The sequence below is a fragment of the Pelodiscus sinensis genome, chromosome 3 (assembly GCF_052426305.1).
Source record: "Pelodiscus sinensis isolate ZL-2025 chromosome 3, ASM5242630v1, whole genome shotgun sequence".
Lineage (NCBI taxonomy): Eukaryota > Metazoa > Chordata > Testudines > Trionychidae > Pelodiscus > Pelodiscus sinensis.
The window spans coordinates 29,845,548-29,871,123 of record NC_143054.1 but is presented as its reverse complement, the minus strand read 5'-3'; the positions used below and the strand labels follow the sequence as shown (position 1 = coordinate 29,871,123).

The 25,576-nt window shown below is 44.2% G+C and overlaps 1 protein-coding gene across 2 annotated transcripts in view; it reads right to left on the bottom strand.

Annotated features, from left to right (window-relative positions):
• The window catches only part of YWHAQ (tyrosine 3-monooxygenase/tryptophan 5-monooxygenase activation protein theta), a 36,905-nt gene extending 15,746 nt beyond the window's left edge, over window positions 1–21,159 (bottom strand). Inside the window, exons 1-2 of one of the 2 annotated variants that reach the window (XM_006123610.5) lie at window positions 21,001–21,159; window positions 19,264–19,642 (exon numbers count right to left, since the gene is read on the bottom strand). In XM_006123610.5, coding sequence (XP_006123672.1) covers window positions 19,264–19,557 — 294 coding nt within the window. In that variant the 5' untranslated portion in view covers window positions 19,558–19,642; window positions 21,001–21,159. The remainder of the gene's footprint in view (window positions 1–19,263; window positions 19,643–21,000) is intronic. The other variant, XM_006123611.5, reaches the window with a different exon arrangement.
• Window positions 21,160–25,576: the final 4,417 nt, after the last annotated feature.

Here is a 25,576-nt window from a genome sequence, read left to right as displayed (position 1 = left end):
CTCCACGGGTGAGTAGATTATAGCCCGGCACAGTGCCACAGCACGATCAGCGCATGCACGTGCTGAACCACGCGGCTGGCGAGTGGGGCTCGCCGCGGCTCGGCGAGCCCTGATAATGGCTAATGATAGCTAAATTCAAAATCAGAAGCAATGCACTCATTGTCTGGCTTCAACGTGTCAAGCCATTAGTTCTCATCTCTTCCCCTTATTGACTAATTGTGTACTCAATACAAATTGTATTGACTACACGATAAGCGAGATAAGGATGTAAAATTGTGGTTAATTCCAATATCCTTACTCTAGTGCCATGAATATAAGTAAAAATCATCTCCCTAGTCCTATTTATTATTCGCATTTACACATCCAAGGGCTGTATTACCCCTTTTCCCTACAGCATTGTATTGGGAGTTCAAATTGACTTCTTGTCCTGAGTCATTGCTTTCCAGGACAATCCCTCTCTACTTTGTATATATGATCTGCTTTCCTTGTTCGCACATGTATGGGTCTAGTTACTAAGTGATCCAGATATCTGTGGATCTGCCCTGTCATTTACTACTGAAATCTGTATCATCCTCAAATTTGATCAACAGTGATTTTATATTTACTTCCCTGATCACTAAGCTTTTTCAAATCTCACTGAAATCATAATTTGATGATTTCCCTATTGACTATTTTTGAATAGTTGGTTACCATCTCTTAATTCATTTACCATGAATTTAATTCAGGTGCTCTGTTGATGTTTACTGATAATTTTAAAAATCAGAATGTTATATTGTACAAAGTCAAACTTATTTAAAAAAACCCTGAGTTTGCTACATTTACACAGTTGCCTTATTAACCAAACTTTCGGGTTTGAAATCAATTTTCCACAGAACTCTTGACTGAAATTATATTCCTACTCTGTATCAGCTGAACTCTTGATCAGCTTTCCAATTATTTTGCCCAGGACTGATGTCATGTTAATTAACTTAAACTAATTAGATATTCTTACTATTGGAAGAGTGTTACATTGTACCAGTCTTCTAGAACTTCCCGGTATGCTAAGATTTATTAATTAGTAAGAGCCATTATTTCCCCTCAGCCAATGCCTTTAGTTTTCTTAGTGCAAGTTATTCAACCCAGCTGATTTTAACCTTTATTCTTGGTAGACTAGATACTATTTCATCCTCTTCATATGAATACATAATCCTGTTCCTTTATTATTGAATTATTGAACACTTTTGCTTTTCTAGATCACTAACAGTTTTACTATCACCATCTTGTAACAGGGCAACACTATTATCTTTTACGTTATACATAAGGGGCTCGTCTACACTGGCCCCTTTTCCGAAAGGGGCATGGTAATTTCAGAGATGGTAATAGGGAAATCCGCGGGGGATTTAAATATCCCCCGCGGCATTTAAATAAAAATGTCCGCCGCTTTTTTCCGGCTTTTAGAAAAGCCGAAAGAGCGTCTACACAGGCCCCGATCCTCCAGAAAAAGCGTCCTTTTCCGAAGGATCTTATTCCTACTTTGAAGTAGGAATAAGATCCTCCGGAAAAGGGCGCTTTTTCCGGAGGATCGGGGCCAGTGTAGACTCTCTTTTCCGGCTTTTCTAAAAGCCGGAAAAAAGCGGCGGACATTTTTATTTAAATGCCGCGGGGGATATTTAAATCCCCCGCGGATTTTCCTATTACCATCTCTGAAATTACCATGCCCCTTTCGGAAAAGGGGCCAGTGTAGACGTAGCCATATTGCTTTGAGGGCAGCCAGCCATGAACTTTCCTTGATAAGGGAAGTTAAAGAAATTCACAGTAACAGATATAAAATAGTTATCTACTGTTTCCATTTGTAATGTACTGGTTTTTTATTTCTAAAATTTCTAGGGGGCTGTGCCCTCTGCTTGCTACTCTCACCTCCCCCTCCCTCCCATTATCTGCCTTTGCTTTGCTGAGAGCCTGTTGACGCTGTGTATGAGAGAGACAATGAGAACTAACTCAGTTGGACTTCTAAGTCAAGTTGTCCTCTCTTGCTTGAGGCATTCTGGACATAACTAAACCTGTAACACTTCCCAAATTTTCATTCAGTTTTCTGTCAAAATTTTTGGTTCCAGTACATCTTGCTCATAACCTTCCTGTCACAATCTCTGCTCTTAGAGAGCCAGTCCAGAGGATTAATCTTTACCATAAAAAAACCCAAAATTATTACACACTCTATATGTGAAAGAAAGCATAGAGTCAAATTGTTATGGTCAAACTTCCCCAAACAATGCCACTGATTTAGCATCTACCAGTTACTATGTGAGAGGCATTTTACCCACCATCTTCATAATGCCTCAAGGGAATATTAATACGCAACTCTCTTTTTAATGGAAACCAGCAACGAGACCACTACAGAAATATTTACACAGTATACCTTCCAGTTCAATTGGCATCCAGGGTCAAGATGAGCTGTTGGGATTCAGGAGAACAACTGATATACAAACTTTTAACAGTCAAGAAGAAATTGATGAGAACATTCAGAGGACAGAATTTTGCTTGGGAAGATATGGTCTCCACCAAGAAGTCAGGATCTGGTTCATAGTCTATTCTCTTCTGCATAAAAGCCTTAGAAGTAGGTAGGAAGCTGCCAGTCTAAGGAGTTAATATTCGGTAAGGGAGAACCCCACAGAGGTGGTTTTCTTTAAAGCTACAGATTTCTCAAAGCATGGCACTGTTACAATATCAGCATTTCCATTCCCCCTCCCCTTCAGGATCACTGATGTCATTTCAGGAAGTTAGTTTTTCAGCAAGTAAAGCTATACTAGCAGAAAAGGCTGAGGAAAGGATTTCATAAATCAAACTGGATTATTCTTTCTATAAGATGAACACTGGCACTAAACATTTCCACTGTTACAGAAAAATTGGAACAGGGGCTCTACAAAAAGAGAAAGACAAATTACATCACAGAGATTTTACCTATTATTCCAAAACTTGCAAACTGAAGACTGCCAAGAAAGCCGGAACACTGAAGCTACCAAAACAATATGAAATAAATTAAACCTCTAAGGAATTAAGCTAGTCTCAAACACGATAGGAAAAAAATTGATTCCCTCCCCACACACACCATTCCGGACACATTCCAAAACTAAATACATGGACTGATGCTAATAATTTAGATATGCCTGAACAAATGTTGGCTCTTCCCAAGTATTAATCTGAAAGTCTTTCTGTATTGTGTATAAATAAACAATCTTAGTTGTTAATTCATGCAAAATACAGAAATGAACCTAGATTTATTATGTACTAGTGACTTTTCATCCACAGACAAAGAAAATTATATTCTCTCCCCTTCTCACTAACCCAAATGTAAATGGGCCTGGCTCTGTCAGGACCAGACTGGTCCCCAATGAGAGAATTTGCTAGAGCAGGGGGGGGGGGGGGGCGGAGCAGGTTCCTGCCACCAGCACCTAAGTTATCACCTGCTGCCTCACCAATCTTGCTGGGCTACTTGCCCAGCTGCTGCCAGCTCTCTTGGTAGCACAAGTTCTGGGTCCTGTCATGGGGCTCTGGCCCCAGCTGAACACGCATCTGGGGCAGCCACAGGGCTCAACACCATCCCCTTTGCTCCAAGGGCTGCCGAGGTGCCCCAGCCCCATACTTCTGAGGGGGTGCCAAAAGATTCCAGCTCCACGCTGGCTCTAACTTCAGCCCTGAGCTCTGAGGAGCTGCTGGAGGCTGCTGAGGAACTCTGGCCCAAGTCTCATGCTGTTCCCAGACAAGCTGCAGAACTTGTCCCAGCTCGCTCTCCTGCCCTTAGGCTCCCAGACTCTCTGGTCCATGAGCATCCATGGTCTTGATGGATGACAGATGTTTCTGAACCAGAGAATGCCAGTTTTTGGAGATACAACCTGTACTATGAAGAAAAGTCACTGAATTCTCTACTTTTGTAAGGAGACATCTACAATTGCGCCCTAGTTCAAACTAGGGATGCAAATGTAGGTGACCAAAATTGCGAATGAAGCGGGGATTTAAATATCCCGTGCTTCATTAGCATGATCTCACCGGCAAGTTACTCTGCTCAACAGCTGTTTCAAAAGTGAAAGTGCACACCGGGATGCGTTAGTTCGAACCAAACCCCTTGGTTCGAACTAATGTTACTCCTCATTTACTACTCAGAGGCAGCAGTACAGGGAGTGGAGAGAACAGGGGAGGTGACCGCAAAGCAGCCTTTTCCCTTTGGGAGCTCAGACCTCCCACAGACAGGGTCTGCTGCCAGCCCACACTACTGTCTCTGTATCAGAGGCAGCAGTGGAGGGCGACAGGCATCCGGTCTGCGCAGGGAGCTGGTTTGTAAACTGGCTCCCTTAGTGGACCAGATCCTTCCCGCCATCCTGCGCTGCTGCCCAGGAGCCCTAATCATGGACCACAACCACAATGTGCTGCCTACCTTCCTGACTATAGGTGGTTTCCAGAGATTCCCCAAGGAAGAGCTAGCTAATGGGGGCACTGCAATTAGGATGTGGTATTCTAAATGACCCATTTTTTCTTGTGCCTTATGTGATTAAAACAAAGAACACTGCTATCAGAATATTTGCAAAATCCAGAGAGCGTCCACATTGTGATGCAACAAAAGTCACAATACACACCTAGTTTTAGCTACAAAAAACAACAACAAAACCCACTTCTACCCTGGCGCAAGATTTTTGTCTCTCCTCCTCCCTTTATTGTTGACAATCATGTAGTGTACACAACAGTAGGATTTTGGTGATTATGACCTCCAGCTGATTCTCTCAATGCTTGATTAGCCACTCTGGCCAGAGCTTTGAACTCTGCTGCTCTGCAGACACATCAACAGAGGGTTCTCTCCCACCTTCAAACTGTAGGCACTTTAAAAAATCCATTTCCTGGTGTCTGGCTCATTGTGTAGTGGTCCTCCTGGCATCTTCTCACGTAACCAGGTGTTGGGTATCACTCAAAACGTTCTCCTGCTTGGAGTAATGCAGAGCTTTTGGACCTTACTGACAGAGAACTGGTGCAGTCACAGCTGCAAGTGACCCATAGGAACTGAGACATGTACATTTCTTGAGCCCTATGTGAGAAGGGGTTTGAGTGAGTCCTCCTACAATGCTAAGCCAAGACAAAGGAACTCCGGCAGGCGTACCAAAAGGTGAAGGAGGTTCCTGGGTGGGGACCCCAAACTTTCATCTTGAAAAGTTCCAGATGCTGCAACAGCATTCAAAAGACTACACATAAAAAGCCATATTTAGTTCTATTATTACCAGCAACTTGAATTATTTGATTTCAAGCTACTTAAAAAGCTAAGTGATATACACCAACATTTTATATTTATCTAGGAAGGAGTACTGCAGAAAAAGATCTAGGGGTCATAGTGGACCACAAGCTAAATGAGCCAGTGTGACACTGTTGCAAAAAAAAAAAAAAAAAAAAACACGCAAACATGATACTGTGATGCATTAACAGGAGTGTTGTGAGCAAGACATGCAAAGTCATTCCTCCACTCTCCACTGATTAGGCCTCAATTGGAGTACTGTGTCCAGTTTTGAGCACCACATTTCAAGAAATATGTGGAGAAATTGGAGAAGGTCCAGAGAAGAGAAACTAAAATGATTAAAGGTATAGAAAGCATGAACTATGAGGCAAGGCTGAAGGAACAGAGCTAGTTTCGTTTGGAAAAGAGAAGAATGAAGAGACATGATAGCGGTTTTCAGGTATCTAAGTGTCATAGAGAGGCGGGGGGGAAAGGGGGGGCGGAAGGGGGGAATAATTGTTCTCTTCCTGATGATAGGACAACAAGCAATGGGCTTAAACTGCAGCAAAGGAAGTTTAAGTTGGACATTAGGAAAAACTTCTTATCAGGATGGTTAAACACTGGAATAAATAGCCTAGGGACATTGTGGAATCTCCATCACTGGAGGTATTTAAAAACAGGTTAGACAGACATTTCTCAGGGATGATCTTATACAATATAGGGCTTTTATTGTTTGAACTTAAGGAATTCGATAGGAACAACTTGTCAGCAAGAGAAAATTAAGATACCAATCTTGGTTGCCAACGCAGACCCTGCTCAAAGACAAGAGCTCAATTTCCGAAATCTTTTCCACGTTGAATAGAAGTAACACATTTTAGTGACCTTATGTTGAAACCAAGAACAATGTATTTGCAAATTCCATCTAAAATTCACTTTATCAATTTTTAGCTGCCTAACCAGAGCCAACAATCAACTCTTGAAGGAAAAGCTAGTCTTTCTGCAGTATGTGAGAAAAATGAAGTTAATTTCTACAACAGCTTTATCCACAGATCGAAGCTTCAGTTTTAATACTATTTTCTTAAGCATGTCTTAAGCAAACATTGCCATCCAGCCAAAATAGATTACTTATGATAGAATAGTGCTGAGAACATATTTAAGAACAGTCAGCAACAATACATAAAAACATACATCAGAAAACAGTTGTCCATCTTGTGGAGTACAAGGTGAAGCTACAGAAGCTGATGAAGTTGATTACGCTAACTCAAAACTAACTTTAAAAAGGTGCTAAGTTGCTTCAGTTTCATAGTACGTAATCACTGGAGATTTAGAACACCTGTAGTTATGCTTGTACTCATGGGTGAATGCATTTTCCTGTCCTGCTACCAAATGACTGAACACCAATGGGCTTTTTCAGACTGAATATCAAGTACCTTACAGTGGACATAACTCACCATGACTGATTCCAAGTGACCACTAAAATGTCTTTCCCTGTAAAGTAGAAAACTCCCTGGTCCTAGTCAATAAGGGTATTTCACTTTCCATAACAGAATTCCAGAAAAGGTAAACCACCCTTCTAGATCCAATTTATGTGTATCTGTTTATTGTTTGAAGACATAAAAGGAGCTGGATGACAAACTCTTTAAGACATGAGGGGTTTTAATCACCAAATGCAGTAAGCAATTTAGGTATCAAACAAACAAAGTGATTTTTCATTTAATTCCTTTCTAATATTAGTGGAATGGCCTTTATTAAAATAGTTTAAAAATGATCTGACGAAGTTCTGTAGATACAAAGAAACACTTATGTGGCATGAAATCACATAAGATAACCTGATCTGCCTTTCCCATTTTGATTATGAACACTTACGTGCACAGTTTTAAGAAAAGGCAGCCAATACTTAGGATTGGCCAAGGACTAGGTCACCAACAGCAGGGACTGCACTGGGTCTGGGACCAAACCCCGCAGCAGCTCTGCAATTTAAAATGCAGTAGGGCCGGGGGAGCAGGCTGCCCGGCTCCTACTGCCCTTTAAATTGCAGAGCCGCAGCAGGGTTTGGTCCCGGTGTGAGCCGGGACTGAGCCAGATGCCTTCCCCTATCCATTATTCAAGTAGTTGATAATTTTATTGACTGCTTGATTAGTAAAATAACCTCATTTTAACACCCCCTATTTTCTGTCTTCGGCACTGAACCAAGATAACACAAAAGCTGCCGAGAGACCTTGAAGAAAAAAAATTAATCTGTCCAAAAGTTTATTCTAAAATATCAAAAGGAATATACTGGCTTATAAACATGCACAAATGGTATATAGAAGTGCATTTAAGTAAATGCACTATCTTTGATTACACTGTCTGCCTAACTATTCCAACTAGGCAAGATGATTCTGAATGAGGTTATTTACTGGTTACATTTCTCTTACAAGTACAATAAAAACCTAAAATTTCTAGGTTCCAGAATATCCATGTAAACCAGAAATTAGAGCTGCTTGGTTAAACAATAGAACCTCAGAGTTATGGGTGTCCTTTCAAAGTTCAAAGACTGAACGTTGACTTAGTACAGCTTTGAAATTTTAAAAAGCAGTATTTTTCTTCTACATAGTAAGCAATTTCAATGAAAAAGCACAGAAATAGTTTCCTTATGTTTTTAAATTTTTGTAAACTTTCCCTCTTTTAGCAGTTTACATTTACAGCACTTTTGGGGGTGGGAGGTGAAGGAGGGAGCTGAGTATTTCTGCAGCTTCCTGATTGGATACTTCCAGTTCCAAAGAGGTCTGTGATTGACAGATCAATTTTTAATTGATGCTCTATTGTAGAAGCTCTCCCTGCCATAAAATTTATCACAGAAAAAAAAAAATGGAACATGCATTGAGAGGCACAAAGCCATAGGAAGTATATGGAAGAGACCTCAAGTTAGACAGTTTCTTCCCGCCAAAAACAGAAATTGTTTCTTAAACACACATTCATGCTCGTTATCGATAACTTAAGTGATAGGGCTTCCACTACTTCTGCTGAAATGCTCTGCCATAGAATTAAGATGATCTTTTAGGAAATTAATCCCGATGTTGAGCATAGCTTGCTCTTCATTCCAGCACTCATACTTATACTTCCATTTGCTACATCTTCCATGGTATTTCTACTCTTAACTACTTGGAAGTGTCATGTTCCTTCTAAGAAATCAAAGTCAATTTACATATTAAGCCCTTCTTTTAAATAAACCCTTCAGATCAAGGTTTCCTGTGAGCCCACGTGGGCACAGCCCTTTTCTGAGCCCCCCCAAAGGTTCAGAGCTCCCTGCACAGGCAGGAAGCTTTGCTCATCGCCTGAGGAAGGGGGGGGGGAGGGAGAAGGAAGGGGCACTCACCCTCTCAGAGGAGAAGCAGCAGCAGCTGCTGCTGCCTGCTATAAATGGAGAAATTGGCTCCAGCTTCTACTCTAGGCTGGGCAAAAAATGACCTGCTGGCCAGATCCAACTGCAAGAGCTTGAGCCGGCTCCCTGTCTGCCCCATATCTGTTAGGCACGCCAGAAAGCTGGGTACAGGGCCACATGTGTTTGTGAACTCAGAGCCTGGAGCTTCTCATGCTGCCCCCCACCTCTCAGTAGCTCCCACTGGCCAATTTCAGCCAATAGCAACTGCCTGTTTGCGGGATATGTGCCCCTCCTCCCTCAGGCTCAGAGCATTTAGTTTAGAGCAGTAAACATGGCTCCTGCAACTCCCCTGAGCTTGTATGTACGTGGAAGGCAGGGACCGTGGCTAAGGAATCTCCTGGGCTGCTGGCTGGGAAAGGTCTGGTAAGGTCTCCCAGCCACAGCGGGCCTCTCGTATCCCATCTCCTCCCTCCCCAACCTTCTGCCCTCCTGCCCCATGTAACCCAAACCTTCTGCACCCCTGCTCCAGCCCCATTACACCTTCCCAGACACTGCATCCCCTCCTATACCCCATCTCAGGTCACAACCCCCTTTCAAACCTTGCACCCCAATCTGCTATTCCTGGTCACAGCCCAAATCTTTACACTCTCTCCTGCACCCCTGCCCCAAGTCACAACCTCCTCCCAGACCCTGTACCACCTTCTCACCCCAGTTTGTTGCCCCAGGTCATGATCCTCTACTTCACCCAACCTCCCTCCCAGACCCCCGCACCTCCTCCATTAATAGAAGAGTGAGGCCCTCGACCATTTACCAAATTCTTGGAGTACCCCCCCCCCCATCAAAAATTATTGCACACCCCTGTGTTAATGTTAATGGCTTACAGAAAGAAAAACAGAATTTTTGTGAGTGTTGCACATATCTAAAACGCTGATCAGGATTTTTTTTTTAAAAATCCTGTGTTACTAATTAATACATGGTAAACTGTACTGCATTAAGGCCAGATCTTTGCTATCTGGCAGAGGTCTGGATCTTGAGTCAGAAGTAGCAACTACTAAGTGTGATGCTAGCTATTTTGTAGGATGAAACCTTATTTGCAAGATCTTTGAAATATGCATCTGTCTATTAGAAAGAACAATGATACTCCAAGGTCTCAGAGGGGTAGCCATGTTAGTCTGTAACTAGAAAAAGCTTTAACAAAAAAAACAACACACACCCAATGGTCCTGTAGCACCTTAGAGACTACAATACGCGCGCGCGCGCACACACACACACGGCTCGACAAACCACTGCTGGTCGCTCTGTTCACCGGCGCTGCAGGGCTGGCAAGTAGATCTCACCGCAGATTGTCGAGCCCTGTATATTATATACATATATACATATACAAGGCTCTCCAAGAGGCAGCAAGCCCCACTCGCCAGCCACGTGGTTCTGCAAGCTGCGCATGCGCAGATCGCATGGTGCCGGCTGTGCCAGCTTGTAATCTACTCACCACAGGTGATTAGATTACATGATTTGTCGAGCCGTGTGTGCGCGCATATATATATAAAAATCATGAGCTTTCGTGGGCAGAACCCTTTTTTCAGCCAAGGGTAATGTTAATTTTATTTAATATGAAATAAAATAAAAAGAATCATAAGCACTGCTCCTTATTAATTTTAGCTATTTTAATATATTTTCTTTCACACCTATGGACTACTGAAAATATATATTTATTTCTATTGTTTGTACTGGTGGTTGCACATCCACGCACCACCTCAATATTGGTGTAGTACATAAGAAATGTCAAACCTCCCAAAAGAAAAAAATTCAACCTGCCCAAGAATGAAAAAAATCTTAGAGGGAACACTGCTTCAGATGTTGGCCATTTAAAACATTTTCAACTCCTTCAATTCAATATGTTTTGTGATATGATCCCAAAGCATGTTTAAACCATAGGCAGGAATCTGGTGCCTACTCTCATGGGGTCTTGCAAGGACATAAAAGTCTAACTATGGTCTCATTCCAAAATTCTGTTTCTAACCCCCAACAGTTGAAGGAATTGCTGAAGTCTTTACCCAAATAACTGATATAGCTGCCTGCCTGAAAGTGTGTCAGAAGTATTAATCTACATTGAAGTTGCACGAATTTAACTATAGATCTTTAAAGTCAATTAGGTAAACTAGTATAAAATATGTGAAGCTCTCAATGTATGCCAATTCCCAATCTAATTAAGCCACATTAAGCTACTCAAGCAAAAAATAAGTGGCTACACAAGGGTTTGCACCAGTTTAAAATAGGGATTAACATGGTGGTTAATCAGTTAACTGGTTAATCAAAATGTTTAAACTTTTGGTATTTTCTACAAAATGTATAATCTTGTTGTAACTTCAGTCTGCAAAGTATCTGAAACACTTACTTATATTTACATCATTATCAAGAGTTACCATGCAATTCACTTTACTGGACTCCCCTCTGACATTTCAATATTAAAATCTCCAGGATTAAGTAAGTTTCTTTATGTTCACAAGAATCTTACAACAGGTCTTGCTGATGTTTGCAGAAGTGGTAGTTCAAGTGAAACTCCTGAAGAAATAATATTTTTTTTCCTCATTAGGAAAGGCCAAATAAGACACCATTTTAGCTTATGAAGTTTAATTGCAGTGGAGACATGCTAACACCAGGCAGCAGGTTAGGGCTGGCCCCAAAGAAAGCTAAGGGGAGGAATGGGGAAATACACCACCACCACAGACCCTGCTCCGCCCCATCCTTCCTTTTCAGAAGCCCCCTTCCCTTGAGCAATGTGAATTGGGAGATGACCACTAGAGAAGTTAGATAGTGTGCAACTGAATAGTTACATAACTGAATACAATTTTAACAGTTACATAGCTATTCGATAGTCCCTGGGGGCAGGCCACTGCCCTCTGGTCCCACTCCTAGAGAGCCCCCTGCCACTCCCCACTGCTGCCTCTGATACAGGGGCAGCAGCAGCCCCTGTCCAAGGGGCTCCTGAGGAGCCTCCGTCCGTGGGGAGCTTAGACCCCCTACCGACTGGGATTGCTGCCACAGAACAGCTTCCCCTGCCCCTCCATGCTGCTTCCAATGGAGGCAGCAGAGCAGGGGTGGGGTGAGGGAGCAGGTGAATCTGGTGCTTATGGGGAGCTGCCTTAAATGTCAGCTTCCTACAGGTACTGGCTCACACCTCCCCGTCTTGCTGCCTCTGATACAGAGGAAGGAGAGAGAGCGAGAGAGAGAGTATGAGTAAATGCATGTAGTTGACAGGATTACTCAGTAAGCCTAGGCTTATCAGTTAATCATGTAGCCATCTACATGCTGACAATCCTAATTACCACAGGGCCTGGTGCTGGGTGGCAGGAACCAGAGTGACATGGCAGCCTGCACTATTCCATCCTAGCCCACCCCACCCTGCTTCCCCAGGAGTGCAGAGGACCCTGAGCCCTGCTGCCATCCCATGCCAGGCCCTCCAGGCAATCCTCCAGGCGGTCCTGAGCCCCAAACTGTCCTATGTATGTGACAGCTGTGGGTTTCTTAATAAACATATTAAAATAGTGTTAATAGCTAATGATATTTCCTGCTCCTGAACTCTCCCTTCTTAACTCCCACTTACCCTTTCTAGAGGATCATAACCCAGTTCAGGAAACTCTGTTGCATAGTGTTACCTTTTTTCATTTCCATCTCTTTGATGGAAGTAAAACAAGAGAAGAAAATTCTTCTTTAATTAGTTAACTGGTTAAACTTTGTTTAACCAGTTAACCAATTAAATGGGGGGAGGGTGGCACCTTGCAGCCAGGCTGGTGCACCCTTTCCAGGGCATGTCAGATTGGGCATGGAGCAGCCCCCGTATGTCCTTTATCTATATGCTAACGCTTGCCTGCTCCCATGTCCAGCCAAAACCCACAGAACTTGCATAGGGAGGAGTCTGCAGACCTAGAAGTCGGGTTATTGGGGGAAAGCTCATAGGCAGCATACCGAGCTAATTCCTTCCCTCCCACCAGGCAAAGCCCATGGGCTGGATCCAACCCCAGCCTGCCTCAAGGTTTGAGGCTCCTCTCCCTTACAGGGAGTGCCAGTGCGAGCTCCTTGATGCAAGGGACGGCCCAGCCCAGAGCCTCACAAGCCAGACCCAGGCAAGCTGCAGGCTGCTGTAGGTTCACCACCCCCGCTTTAAATCAATTTACCCTATAAGAAACTTATGTACAATCTGAAGTAGGGATATCAATGTGTAGTCGACTACATGATTAACCAATAAACTTGAGCTTATCGGTTAACTCTGTTGAATACATGTATTCCCTCCTCCCCCAATACTGAGATTAGTATCAGAGACAGCATGGTGCTACCAGAAGCTGGCATTTAAGCAGGCTACCCATGAGCACCAGAACCTTGCAGCTGCCCCAGTCCCCAGCCCCCCTCCCCCTCCTGCAGGGTCTGCATGGGAGGTAGAGTGCATGGCTGGGGGAGAAAGGGTAAGGGACAAGGGAAGGTGGAGGAGCAGGCTGGGGGTGGATAGGGTGTCTGGCATGAGGGTGGTCTCAGTGAAGGGGGTGAGTGGGAGGGTGCATGGGTCTGGGAATGAGGGAAAAGGGGGCCCCTTGCTTGCTTTCAGCCCTGCATGAGTCCCAGACATGGCCTCCTGCTGCTCCCATTGGCTGGATTCCAGCCGATGGAGCAGCAGGAAAAGCCTCCAGGCAGCATATCTAGGCACTGCCGTTCCCCCAACTCGGGAAAGGGAAGCAGCAGTATGCAAAGCCACTTCTCACTCTGGCTTTTTTCCTGCAAGACAGATCTGGAGAGGAGACTTGGGACTTCCCCCACCCTCCTTGCAGGAAGATGGCCCTGGCATCCAATCTTGCTGGGGACTGCAAGGCTGGAGTGCCACAGCAGGGTGCCTGAGCTCGAGCTGCAAAAGAGCCATATTTGGTTCAGGAGTATAGGTTGCTGACATCTGACCTAGTGTGCCCTTATAAAACAGTATTTTTTTAAAATCACCCAACCCTGATTTTAAAAACTGCTCGTGATAAAGATTATCACAACATTAGTAAACGGTTTCAAAAACTAAATCACAGCCACTTAATGTATGCCTCATTTCCCGTTTTAATTGGTCTATTTATCTATTTCATTTCCAGCTAATGTATTTTGATCATGTTACAACTTTGCATACGAGACTGAAGAGAACTTTATCAAGTTTGCACCCCATATAGGTACTTACAAACTCTGATCAAGTCACCTTTTAATCTTTTCTTTAAGATAATATAAAAAGCTTCTTCATCACATAAAGCATGTTTTCTCCTAATCCTACCATCATTCTTATGGCTCTTCTAATAGCCCCTTTAGTTTAACAATATCTTTAATCATTTTACTGATCAAATGATTGCGCCTCCTGATGCATTTTATAAAAACTGGTAGTCACCATGTTAGTCTGGTAAGGAATTCTTGTCATCTTTCACACCACAAACTTTGAAGGGGAAGGACGAATGACAGTCAGGGAACAGTATATAAAAAAAAAAAAAACCTAAGTACCTGATCCCCACAACTAACTCAAAGCAGCTACAGTTGGAAAGATTAAAAAAAATTAATAGAAAGGCATGAAACAAGGAACATGAGCAATTCAAAAGTTAGACATTTTTAAATGTAAAGATAGTTTCAGTAGTCTCCACGTTATTATATCAATTTATTTGTAATTTAAAAATCTTTTCCTTGTTATATGAAGAGGCCCAAACAAACTAAGGACAAGTGCTACCTAATACAGAATATACACAAGTTAACACACAACAGTGAACCTGAGAGAAGTATTATCATTTTGATATGTCCCTTGAAGGGTGAAGTACTAAGGATATTGAAGCTGGCAAAGCAAACAAACAAACAAAAACAAACCTCACTAATGTGGACCCTGATGAGGACACTCCCCACATTCCCCTCACACACCAGAGCCTAGAGAGGCCCAGGCTAGTAGATTTTGTGCATTCCATAACCATGGCAGGACAGTGGGAGGGGTGGGGCAGAGACCTGGAGTGCCAGCGACAGCACTCCAATGCTGGGGTGGGGGGCTCTGAACCTCAGGGGCTGGACCCAGGCAAGCTGGGGCTGCATCCAGTACCCAGGCCTTAGTCCAGGGTGGGGAACCTACTATATTGTGAAAAATATCCATTCCCTTCTTCTTTTCACACAAAAAGGCATAATAGCTAAGAATCAATATTGCTTTCAGTAGGACACAAGCAGTAATCAGTATGGGTATGTCTACACTAGCTCTTTAGTTCAAGCTAGGTATGGTAATGAGGGCAAGTGGAGTTGCAAATGAAGCCTGGGATTTAAATATCCCAGGCTTTATTTTCATGTTCTCGGGCGCCACCATTTTTAAATCCCCCTTAGTCCGAACTCCGGGCCCGCGGCTACACGTGACACGGAGTAGGTAGTTCGAATTAAAGATCCTAATTTGAACTGCCATTACTCTTCATTCCATGAGGAGTAACGGCAGTTCGAATTAGGATCTTTAATTCGAACTACCTACTCCGTGTCGCGTGTAGCCACGGGCACGGAGTTCCGACTAAGGGGGATTTAAAAATGGCGGCGCCCGGGAACATGAAAATGAAGCCCGGGATATTTAAATCCCAGGCTTCATTTGCAACTCCGCTTGCCCTCATTACCCTACCTAGCTTGAACTAACGAGCTAGTGTAGACGTACCCTAGGTTCTCAGCCACCACTGTACAGTTTGTTTTTTTAAACACTGTGCTACACCACACTTCAATTACTTCTCAAAAGAAGCACAACTTTCCACAGTGTAATATTTTTAGAAACCTGAAAAACTGCAGCCATTGTAGATGCACTGGATGATTTTGCATGCAACTGTGTTCATGGCATGGTCAAAGCTCTAGCATGTGCAAGTTTAATACTACATTTAAATATATTCATGAAAGTAGAAGTTGTGGATTTGTTAACTTTACCTTTAAAACAAATAGAGAATTTTAGAATCAGTTACACAGAAATCAAACTCATGGCCACTGAGTCTGAGGAAATCTTCAAAAGCACTCCATTGACTTGTGCTCCCAAATCACTTCTGAAAATTCCAGTTTTAGTCATTCAACACTACCCAACAGAGCAATCAAGTAATTCAACCAGCTTTGCTGGAAGTTCTCTCAAGGTGTGGTGAACAAATGACATTCACATTGCAAGTTTTCTGCCAAAGCCATATGGTAACTGTGCCAAACTTATGTTTCAGTCATTGTTCTCTTGCCTGAAGGATTAAATCCCTGTTACCTATGAAACTTCATCAAGATTATCGTGTTTTTAGTTCTATCTTCTGCTTTTAGGACAATTAGAATGTCTTATTATTCAGTTGCGACAGCTTAGTGCCCACTGACATGAGTTGTATGTGAATAGCATGCAAGAGATCAAGTACATTTAAAATGAAATTAATAATTACAAAACACCTTCAACAAAAGTATTGCAGTGGAGATAAGAGGTGGGTTTTCAAAAACTTTAATCAAAAGAGGAGAGCTGGAGCACTCCATTAGGGGAGAAAAAGGAATTTCAGACTCAGTGTTACAACATTTTAGTTAACTAAATACAGTAGAACCTCACAGTTATGAGCATTTTAGGAATAGAATGGGAATGAGCACCTTGTTTGTAACTGAACAGAACATTATTGTTCTTTCAGAAGTTTGCACATGAACACTGACTTAATACAGCTTTGAAACTTTACTACGCAGAAGAAAAATGCCGCTTTTAACCATCTTAATTTAAATGAAAAAAAATTGAGAAAATTTTATTACTTTCACTTTTTTAAACTTTTTTTTAAAGTCTATGATTAACATAGAAGTGTATTTTTGTTTATTTGCTTGCTTGTTTGTTTGTTTGTTTTGGTCATTGCTGCTGCCTAATTGCATACTTCCAGTTCCAAATGATGTGCATGGTTGACTGGTCAGAGTAATTCAGGGTTACAAACATCAGAGATTCTACTGTATCATGCAAAATACTGCTAAAACTCTTTATAAATGCAGATTTCTAAAACAGCACAACTTTTAGAAATGTTTATGCTGCATTGACAGTGATAAAGCTTACTTGTTAGTTACATAACCAAGTAAAAACAGCCACCTACTGCACCCAACATATCTACCCTTTTTAGATCAGAGTTTAGTGACTGACAAGGAACCCTTCCATATTATTTGCAAGCCGTTCTTACATTTATCATACAATAGAGAAGTTTTGTACTTAAGTGATAATCTTTCAGATACCTTACCAGAGTAGGAACTTAATATTCCTGGAAACCAATTTATTTCAAAGTTATTCTGAAATTTGATTTAAAAGTTATCATGTGCTGAAGAAGGCTAAACAGAGTAAGTGACAAGGAGTCCTGTAGCATCTTATAGACTAACAGATGTATTGGAGCATAAGATTTCATGGGCAAAGACCCACTCTGTCAGATGCACGTGAAGACAAAGTGGGTCTTTGCCAACGAAAGCTTATGCTCCAATACATCTGTTAGCCTATAAGGTGCTACAGGACTCCTTGTCGCTTTTGCAGATCCAGACTAACAAGGCTACCCCTCTGATACTAAACAGAATAGTCTCTTTTACTTCTTATTGAAAACGCTGGGAAGTTTATTCTTTATAGTGGCAGTTTCAATCTTTCAGTTGCTGACTCATGGAACAAAGTAGCAGAATGAAGAAGGTAACCAAGAAGAAGTGGGGTAGAACTGCAGATGGTACTGGGAGGAAAAGCAGCAGTATCATAACTAGCAGTGAAAACTCATAATGAACCTCCCCCCCCACCCCCCACAGGAAGTTGTGCATCAGTGTCTTTGCTGATGACAGGGAACAGGAAAAGCATGTGACTTTGTATGTTCTGTCTTCACTACTTCCTGCAGATTTTAGGGGCAAATTAAACCAGGCAGTTGCCAATCAGACCCCAGATGAGAGCAGAGGGAGCAGGTCCAGTCAAACAGATACTCAAATACTCTTTGTGAACACTACACATTTGCATTAGCACTGCTACATCTGTTACTAAGCGCCAATTACCTTAACTATGTAACTTCAGTATAGACAAGACCCCAAAAGAGCTGGCTCACTGTTCACATCTCATTCAGTTCCAGAGCCATTAGGCCACTTATCACAAAACCTCTTGAGAATGCCATTTGACAGGAAGTAAAGGGGTAAAGCCTCAAAGTCTGGAGGGTTGGTTGTGCATATGAATCTCAACATGCTGGTGGCTAGACTTCATCACAGAAAAGGAGAGATGGTGTGAGGGAGCTCCATGGTAAAATATTGGCAGCACATCACTAAATCTAATTAGAATTTTGTCACAGGAAATGAGAATTACTCTAAACCTGTGGTTTATGAGTCATGCTATTAAAAAAAAGTTACCAAAATTTTAACCATGTCTGAAACATTAACAGGTTTTTAAAGAAATGAAATATCCTCTAAGAGTGTTAAGGAAAAATAATTGGTTTGACCCATTTACCAGGTTGTTTCATATACAACTTTGCAAGACGGCTTACAATTGTTAACTCATATTTTTAATTCAAAAAACTAGGTGGCAGCATATATTGGAATGTGTATCTCCACACAACCCAGAAAGATGTCCCCCCCCCCTTGTCAAATGAGTTAGAATTCTTGGCTTGAATTTGCTTCTCAATAACTACTGAAAAAGACAACTAGTCTCCTGATCACCTGGATAAATCTGAAACACATTTATTTTATGAACTTGCTATCACCTCTTCCTAAGATACCACCTGAAATGCTGTTTTATCATTATACTGGTGATAAAGTAATTCAAGATTATTTATTGCTTCCAGCTGTATTGCACATCTAACTTTCTGCAGCCAGAACTTTAATTGATCCTCTGGAATAGGGTGCTGCATATTCTTCACGGCTGACACAGATTCGGCACCCACTGTATTGCAGCATATTTGTACTATTATGATCATCTAGATGACTAGGGTACAGTAAAAAAAATACAAACATTGCTGTACTATTATATATTCATCTGCAGTACTTCTTTCAAGCTTAAATCATTGGTAGTTTTGCATTATTCTACAACCATTGCATCTCTATTGTAATAGGCAGTCTGAGAAGTATATTTGCAAGTGCCGAATGCCTGCTTTTCTACAGATTTAATACTTGACTCTTAAGGTTTTATATTTTATACAGTATATTTTTACTTCAAGACCTCTTATGAAATTATTCATGTTATACAAATCTCCTCTTGACCTAAGGTAACAGAATTTTGTGACCACCACCCAAATGAGCACTCCAAAGCCGGTCATTCAGATATTACACTGGTTAACCTGGATGGTTACAAAAGCGTTATTAACCAGGAACCACAAAAGGAAGAAGCATCCTTGTTTTTCCTTCCAACCCTGTTATGCTCAACTATCTGCTGTACTTACACAATGGTGCACACAATCTCGAGCTCAAATCCTTCCGTAGCCCCCATAATTACAGGAGTGATCCATATTGATCTTCCCTCTCACTGCATCCTCCTTTCCCACACTTCATTACAACTAACTATCCCTGCTTCCCTCAGTAGAGTGGTGCAATGGCTTATCCCACACCCCAGCAGAGTGTTGCACACAGATCTCCCACACCCAAACCTATGTATCTCAACAGAGCTAAGAACAGATGCTTTATATGTCACTTCCAAAGGACTGCAAGATGTATCCCCAGATCCCCCACTCACCAGCACAGTGGTGCAGATGGATCGGAGCTCAGACTCTACCTTCTCCCGATAGTCCTTGACAAGCTGCATCTTCTTGTCATTGGTGTCTGTTTTCTGCTCAATGCTAGAGATGACCCTCCAGGCAGAGCGCCGTCCCCCCACTACGTTCTTGTAGGCTACCGAGAGCAGATTGCGTTCCTCATTGGATAACTCTGCACCCTGTTCGGTTACTGCCTTCATGCAGGTAGCCATATCATCATAGCGTTCGGCCTGTTCAGCCAGCTTGGCTTTCTGGATCATCTCGGTCTTCTCCATGGTGGCTGGCAGTGGGGAAAAGGCAGCAAGGCAGAAGGAGAAGCTGATGCTGTCACACTGTCAAAAGGAGAAGGCACCTCAAAACCTGCCAGAGGGGAAACAGATTAGCCATCTCTCTGGGAGCCAAAAACTACAGGACACCACACTCTGTCCTTCTCCAAGACTCAGAAGACATCAAGCCAATCATCATTCTATTAATCAAGAATCAGACCATAAAGGATCTCCACCACTACACCACCTCAAAAGCTATCTTGGAATGAAGAACCTTAGGCTTATATAGCCAGCCCATTTCACAGGGAACTGGTCACAGGACAAGTGCTCCAGGGTCTCTACAGAAGGTTAATAACCCAGAAACCATGACAGGGGAAAAGATAACTCAATCCCTCCCCACTGGAGCACAATCTACAGAGCAGATGGTGGGAAAAGGCACTCCAGTCTCTTCAGAGTGGCTTTTGTTTCCACCTCCACTTTCCTCCCTCTCACTCCTGTGTGCACTAGCCAGGCTTGCAGCCCGGGAATACTAAAAAAAATTAGAGGGGGAGGAGAAGAAATAGACGGCTGGAAGCCATTAACCTAAAGGGGCTATCTCCAGGAGCCCTGCCTAAACGCTTCCCTCTATGCCTTGTTTCAGAGAGATTTGCCTTAAACATGGGTACCGTGGGGAATGGGGCTAGTAGAATAACCACCGACCGAAGGGCAGAGACAGGAGGACGAACAGGATGAGACTGCCCCAGAGGACACGGGAAGGAGAAGACAGGTATCTAGCGCGCGTCTGGGGACACAATGGCCCCGGAACAAGAGGATCCGAGGACGGCATGGCAGTGCATGCTCCCGCGGGGCAAGCGGGGCCCCCGCTGCTGGCAGAGATGGGGGGGGGTGCCCCGAGATAAGGAGACACAATAGGGGAATCTTTGTCCCTTGGCGAAGGAGGCGGCGCGGGAGCAGGCCGGGCGCTCACAGGGATCCGCGTCCCCAGCGCAAGGCCGGGGAAGAGGCAGCACTGGGAAACCGCTGCCCGAACCTCCCGGGCAGGGCGGCGAGTCTCGATCCCTCGGGGGAGGGCGGGGACGCCGGAGTCCCATCCCCTTGGGTGGTGCGGCGGGCAGGACTCGCTCAGCCCGGGTGGGTGGGGTCTGCAGGCTGAGCCCGGAGCGGGCGGGGGAGAAGCAGCTCCACGCCTTAGGCCGGGCCCGGCCGTTCTGCCGGGGAGAACGGCGCTCGGCAGCTCTCTGCAGGGCAGGGCGTGGCCCGTGCCCAGGCAGGCGGGAGGAGCCCGGGCGCAGGGGAAAGCGCTGCGTCCCGGGGCGCCCCCGGGTGCGAAATGGCGGCGGCGCTGGCGGCATCTCCCGCTTCCCGGCGCCGCCGGAGACTCCGCGCCGCGCTCACAAAATGGAGGACGCGGCGACCTTTCTCATTCCCGTGGCCGATCTCGGTCCCGCTCACCTGGGTCCGTTCCGCAAGGCCGGGCCGGCTCACGCTGCTGGATCGGGTGCGCTCCGCTCGGGGCTGGGGCGAGGAGAAAGAGCCGCTCCTATCTCAGGCGAGAGCCAGCGCTAAAGGGCGTTGGCACAGGCAACCCTACCCGCTGCTAGACCCGCGCTCCTACGGCCAATCCGAACGCCTGCTCCTAGCCGGGACCCGCCCTTCGCGTGCGATTAGCCAATCCAGACGTAGCGCGCCGTCGCGGGGGTGGGCACAATCAGGGCGCAAGCTCGGTTGGTCCGTGGGCTGCGGCTGGGGCCACGGGGTTTCCTCCAATTAGATCCAGGGTGAGCTAACGTCACTGTAACTATGGTTATACTGCTACAACCCCCCCCCCCTCCCTTCCACGCCCTGCCCTAGCACTGGAAGCTTAGTCTGGGCGCGGCACGAGACAGTGCGGAGGTGCGGCTGGGCGGCTCGTGCTGCTGCGGCTGGGCGGGGCAGAGGGGGACTCCGGGTTCGGAGAGCGGGTGGCAGCGCGGGGCGATGGAGGGCGGGCGTTGTAGGGAGGGAGCGTGCACTGCTAGAGGGGAGGTGCAGAATGGACGCTGAGGGATCAATGGGGATTGATGGGGTCGGTGCGGGCTCCATGCGGCGCTGCCCCACCCCTCCCCTTTCCCCCCCCTCTTTGCTGCCTGCCTCTATCTGATAGAGGCAGCAAGGGGGAAGAGCGACTAATCGAGTAGCCCTTAACATCCTTACTCTGATGGAGGGGTGGGGGCGGCAGGAGGGGGGATAGAGGTGGTGGGACGTGCTGTGAGATATATTACTGAAAGGTGAGTATGAAGGTTAGTTAAGTGCCACTGAAGTTTAGGGTGCTGTGAAAGTAGCTACTGGGGTTCAGAAGGATGTGGCTATGGCAGTAGATAATGAAAGACCAGTGAGCTGTTGAAGGTGGGTTGTAAGGATTAGTGGATTCTGGGATGGATAGGGTGGTGGATGGTATTACTACAGGAAAATTTATGGGGAATAGGTGGGTGATGCTGGACTAGTTTGGTTGGGGTGTGCTTGGGGAAATAATAGATGGATATTGGGAGGTGTGGAAAATGATTGTGTGTTGCTGATTGGTAAATGGGTGGGAGCTATGAGGGAATGAAAAGGAGTTAACATTCAAAATTATTTTTCTCCTCCCCTTCAATAATAGTCTGTGTCTATCCTGGGTTTTCATGATGGTCAGCATATCTTGAGAAATGACTGAGCACTTTTTTAAGGCTTTTTTTCCTCTTTTGTGTATTTGGGAATAGTTGATGAGGGGGTATTTGTAGAAGGGTGTAGACTTGAGTGGATAAGTTTGCCTTTTTCCTTCGATGGAAGTGAAAGAGTCATATGACAAAACAAAAAAATGTGGATTGAGTTTTCCTTGATTTCAGGCCATGTCACCAATCTTTGATTCCTCAGCAGTAAAAATATGCAGTTGATGATGCAGACAAGAACTTCTCCTTTGCCAAGAGTTAGACATTTATGATGGAAGGAGTTATGTCTTTTTGGAGCGGTTAGTCTGGAGTAGAAGTGAGAGGAAGGGGGACAGGGAGAAAAAAGATAGGAAAAGGGATGGTATAAATTTGTCCTCGTTTCTTTACCTAATGATGGTGTTTGGAAGAAGTTTGGTAATTTTTCATGTAAAGGCAAGATCCTCAGAAGCAGCGAAGGGTTATTTTCTCTCTGATGACTAGAAAATAAGTTTTGCAGCCAGCCCTGGAAATCTTTTTCCTGGCAACCAGATTTGGCTGCTATGTCCCTTGAAGGTGTCCAAGAAGGTAGAACAACTGCTCTGTATTGTGGATAAAAAGGCTTGGTATGAAGGGCTTGGTTGGAAAGTTTAGGATTCTTCGATCCTTGTGTTAATGGACAGGGGAGACAAGGCAGGAAGAAATCCTGGTTTAAACAAGAAATTGTTCAGTCTTTTCCATTGGTTTCATCTAGAGGTTGGCAATATCAGTGGACAAATATTCCAATCTTATGATCATACATGCTGTTATATGTAAGATAAATGTTTATTAAAGTGTCATCTGGCCATGATTTAATTAAAGGTGACCCCTCCCCAACAGTCTTGCATGCAATTCTTAAATACTGATTGAATGATCCCGCTGGACCAGTTTTGGCATAGTTGATTTTAGACAGGCACTGAGTACAGGCTGCTTGAGCCTAAGAGGAGGAAGAAGTATTGTGGTTATGTTTTTTATAGCTAATCTGAAATGCAGGAGTTGTACCTCAAAGCTGAATTAAATGCATACTTTAAAAATGAGTAGTCCTGTTGCACCTTAGAGACTCATGATTCTGCTACAGGACTACTTGTTGTTTTTAAAGTTACAGACTGATATGGCTACACTTCTGAGACTTTTTAAATGCACACTTGTGAGAGTTCTGGGACTTGCAGATCATCCTGCTGCATTGCAAAGTTCCTGCATGACCTAATATAGTTTCTTACCACAGTGGTTTTGGGATCTCCAAGGATGACATTTCTCAGTAACTTAAACATCAATCTTGGATGATGAGCTCTCTATATTAATCCAGGATTTCATGGGGACCATGAAGATGAAGGTATTAGTGGCTGAGATTCTTGATTTAGTGTGTGGTTAGGACTTCTGTTTGTTTAAATCTGCTGTCTGTTAATTTCATTGGGTGATCCCTGCTTTCACAAGAAGTAAGAGAAGTCAAAGGGAGAGTGTTCTCCCTTCACCTTCCTGCAGTGTGGACAGCACCAGAAGTTCAATTAAAGTACTTTGACTTCAGCTACGCAATTAACATAGCTGAAGTTGCATATCTTAATTCAACCTTATCCCATAGTATAGACATATCCCAGTTGAGCCTCTGCTGATGAACCCTATTCAGTGCCTACTTGAGTCTGAATCATGGAGAAGAGCTAGTTGTATGAAGCTCACTGACACAATGCTGAAAGAACCGGAAGATATGGCAAGGGTTATTTCTGACCCTTAATTGGCAGGTTTAAGCTAGCCCACTGTAATAAAAGTTTGCAGTCTGTGGTATCCCCAGCTGTTGTTTAATGGGTCAGATAGACCAGTGATCAAGAAAACTCTCTTCGGTCACCAACAGGGCAGGGGAATATAATTGTTTCTTTTGGTTGCAAACCTTGCTACTGCAATCTATTCCTTTGTATTCTCAAGACTAAATTTCACCGTAAATCAACCTGAAAACTGAATAATAGAAAATTAGGGTTGGAAGATCTCAGGAGGTCATATAGTCCAGTGGTTTTCAAACTTTTTTCCTTGTGACCCATTTGAAGAAAATTATTGATGCCTGCAACCCAACATAATTTGACTAAAGCGTGGCCTCTGGGGTGGGACTGAGGAAGAGAGCTTTTGGGTGTAGGAGAAGGGGGCTCTGGCTTTGGGGGATTAGGGCCGAGACAGGAGGGGATTATCTTGAGTAGCTTCCCGTCAGCTGTGCAGCCAGGGGTGTTAAGGCAGGCTTCCTGCCTCGACTGACACCATAGACCATGCTGTGCCTCAGAAGCTGCTGGCAGCAGGTTCTTAGCCAATGGGAGTGTGGAGCTAGTGCTCAGGGCACAGGCATTGCGCAGGCAGGAATCCCCAGCTGATCTCAGGTTCCAGGGAAGTGCAGCGCAAAGCTGGGGGTCAGCTGGGGAGTCCTCAGCTGACCCTGGGCTCCACTGCCCTTGTAAAATGGGTGTAGGGGGCAGTTTCAAAGGGGAACCCACTGCACAGCTCCATGTGGCACTTCCCCAGAACCTGGGATCAGTTGAGGACTCCCAGCTGACGCCGGGCTCCCCGCAACAGTGGAATCCAGCGTCTGCTGAGGACTCCCCAGTTGATCCCGGGTACCAGGGAAATGCTGTCGGGAGCCTAGGGTCAGCTGGGGAGTCCCCAGCTGACCCCAGGTTTCAGGGGAGTACCACTCAGAACTCCTAGGAGCATTCAGTGTAGCATGGAGCCCGGGATCAGCGGGGGACTCTTAGTCCCCAGCTGACCCCAGGCTCCATGGCTTTGAAATGCACAAGACTGCTGGGGACTCTTGTGCATTTCAAAGCAGGCACCCACATGCAGCCCGGAGTCAGCGGGACTTCCTGCTGGCACCGGACTCTATGCGGAGTTCCTCATTCTTCCTTTGAAATGTACAAGTGCCTATTGACTAGTCAATGGAAAATTAGTCAATTAACCACATTTTAACATCCTTAATTCAAAGAGATTAGAGAGGCTATCAAAATAAAAAACTTCAATATTAGTGGGGGATTTCAACTATCCCTGTATTGACTGAGTACACATACATTTTCTAAGTGGAGAGAGGTAACTAGTGGGATTTATAACTTATTTGAAGGGATCAACTTATTTATAAATGATCTAGAGAACGGAGTGAACAGTGAGGTGGTAAAATGTGCAGATGATACCAAACTGCTCAAGATAGTTAAGACCAAAGCAGACTGTGAAGAGCGTAAAAAGATATCACCAAACTAAGTGCTTGGGCAACAAAATGTAAAGGAAATTTAATGTTGATAAATGTAAAGTAATTTACATTGGAAAAAATAATCCCAACTATACATACAATATGATGGGGACTA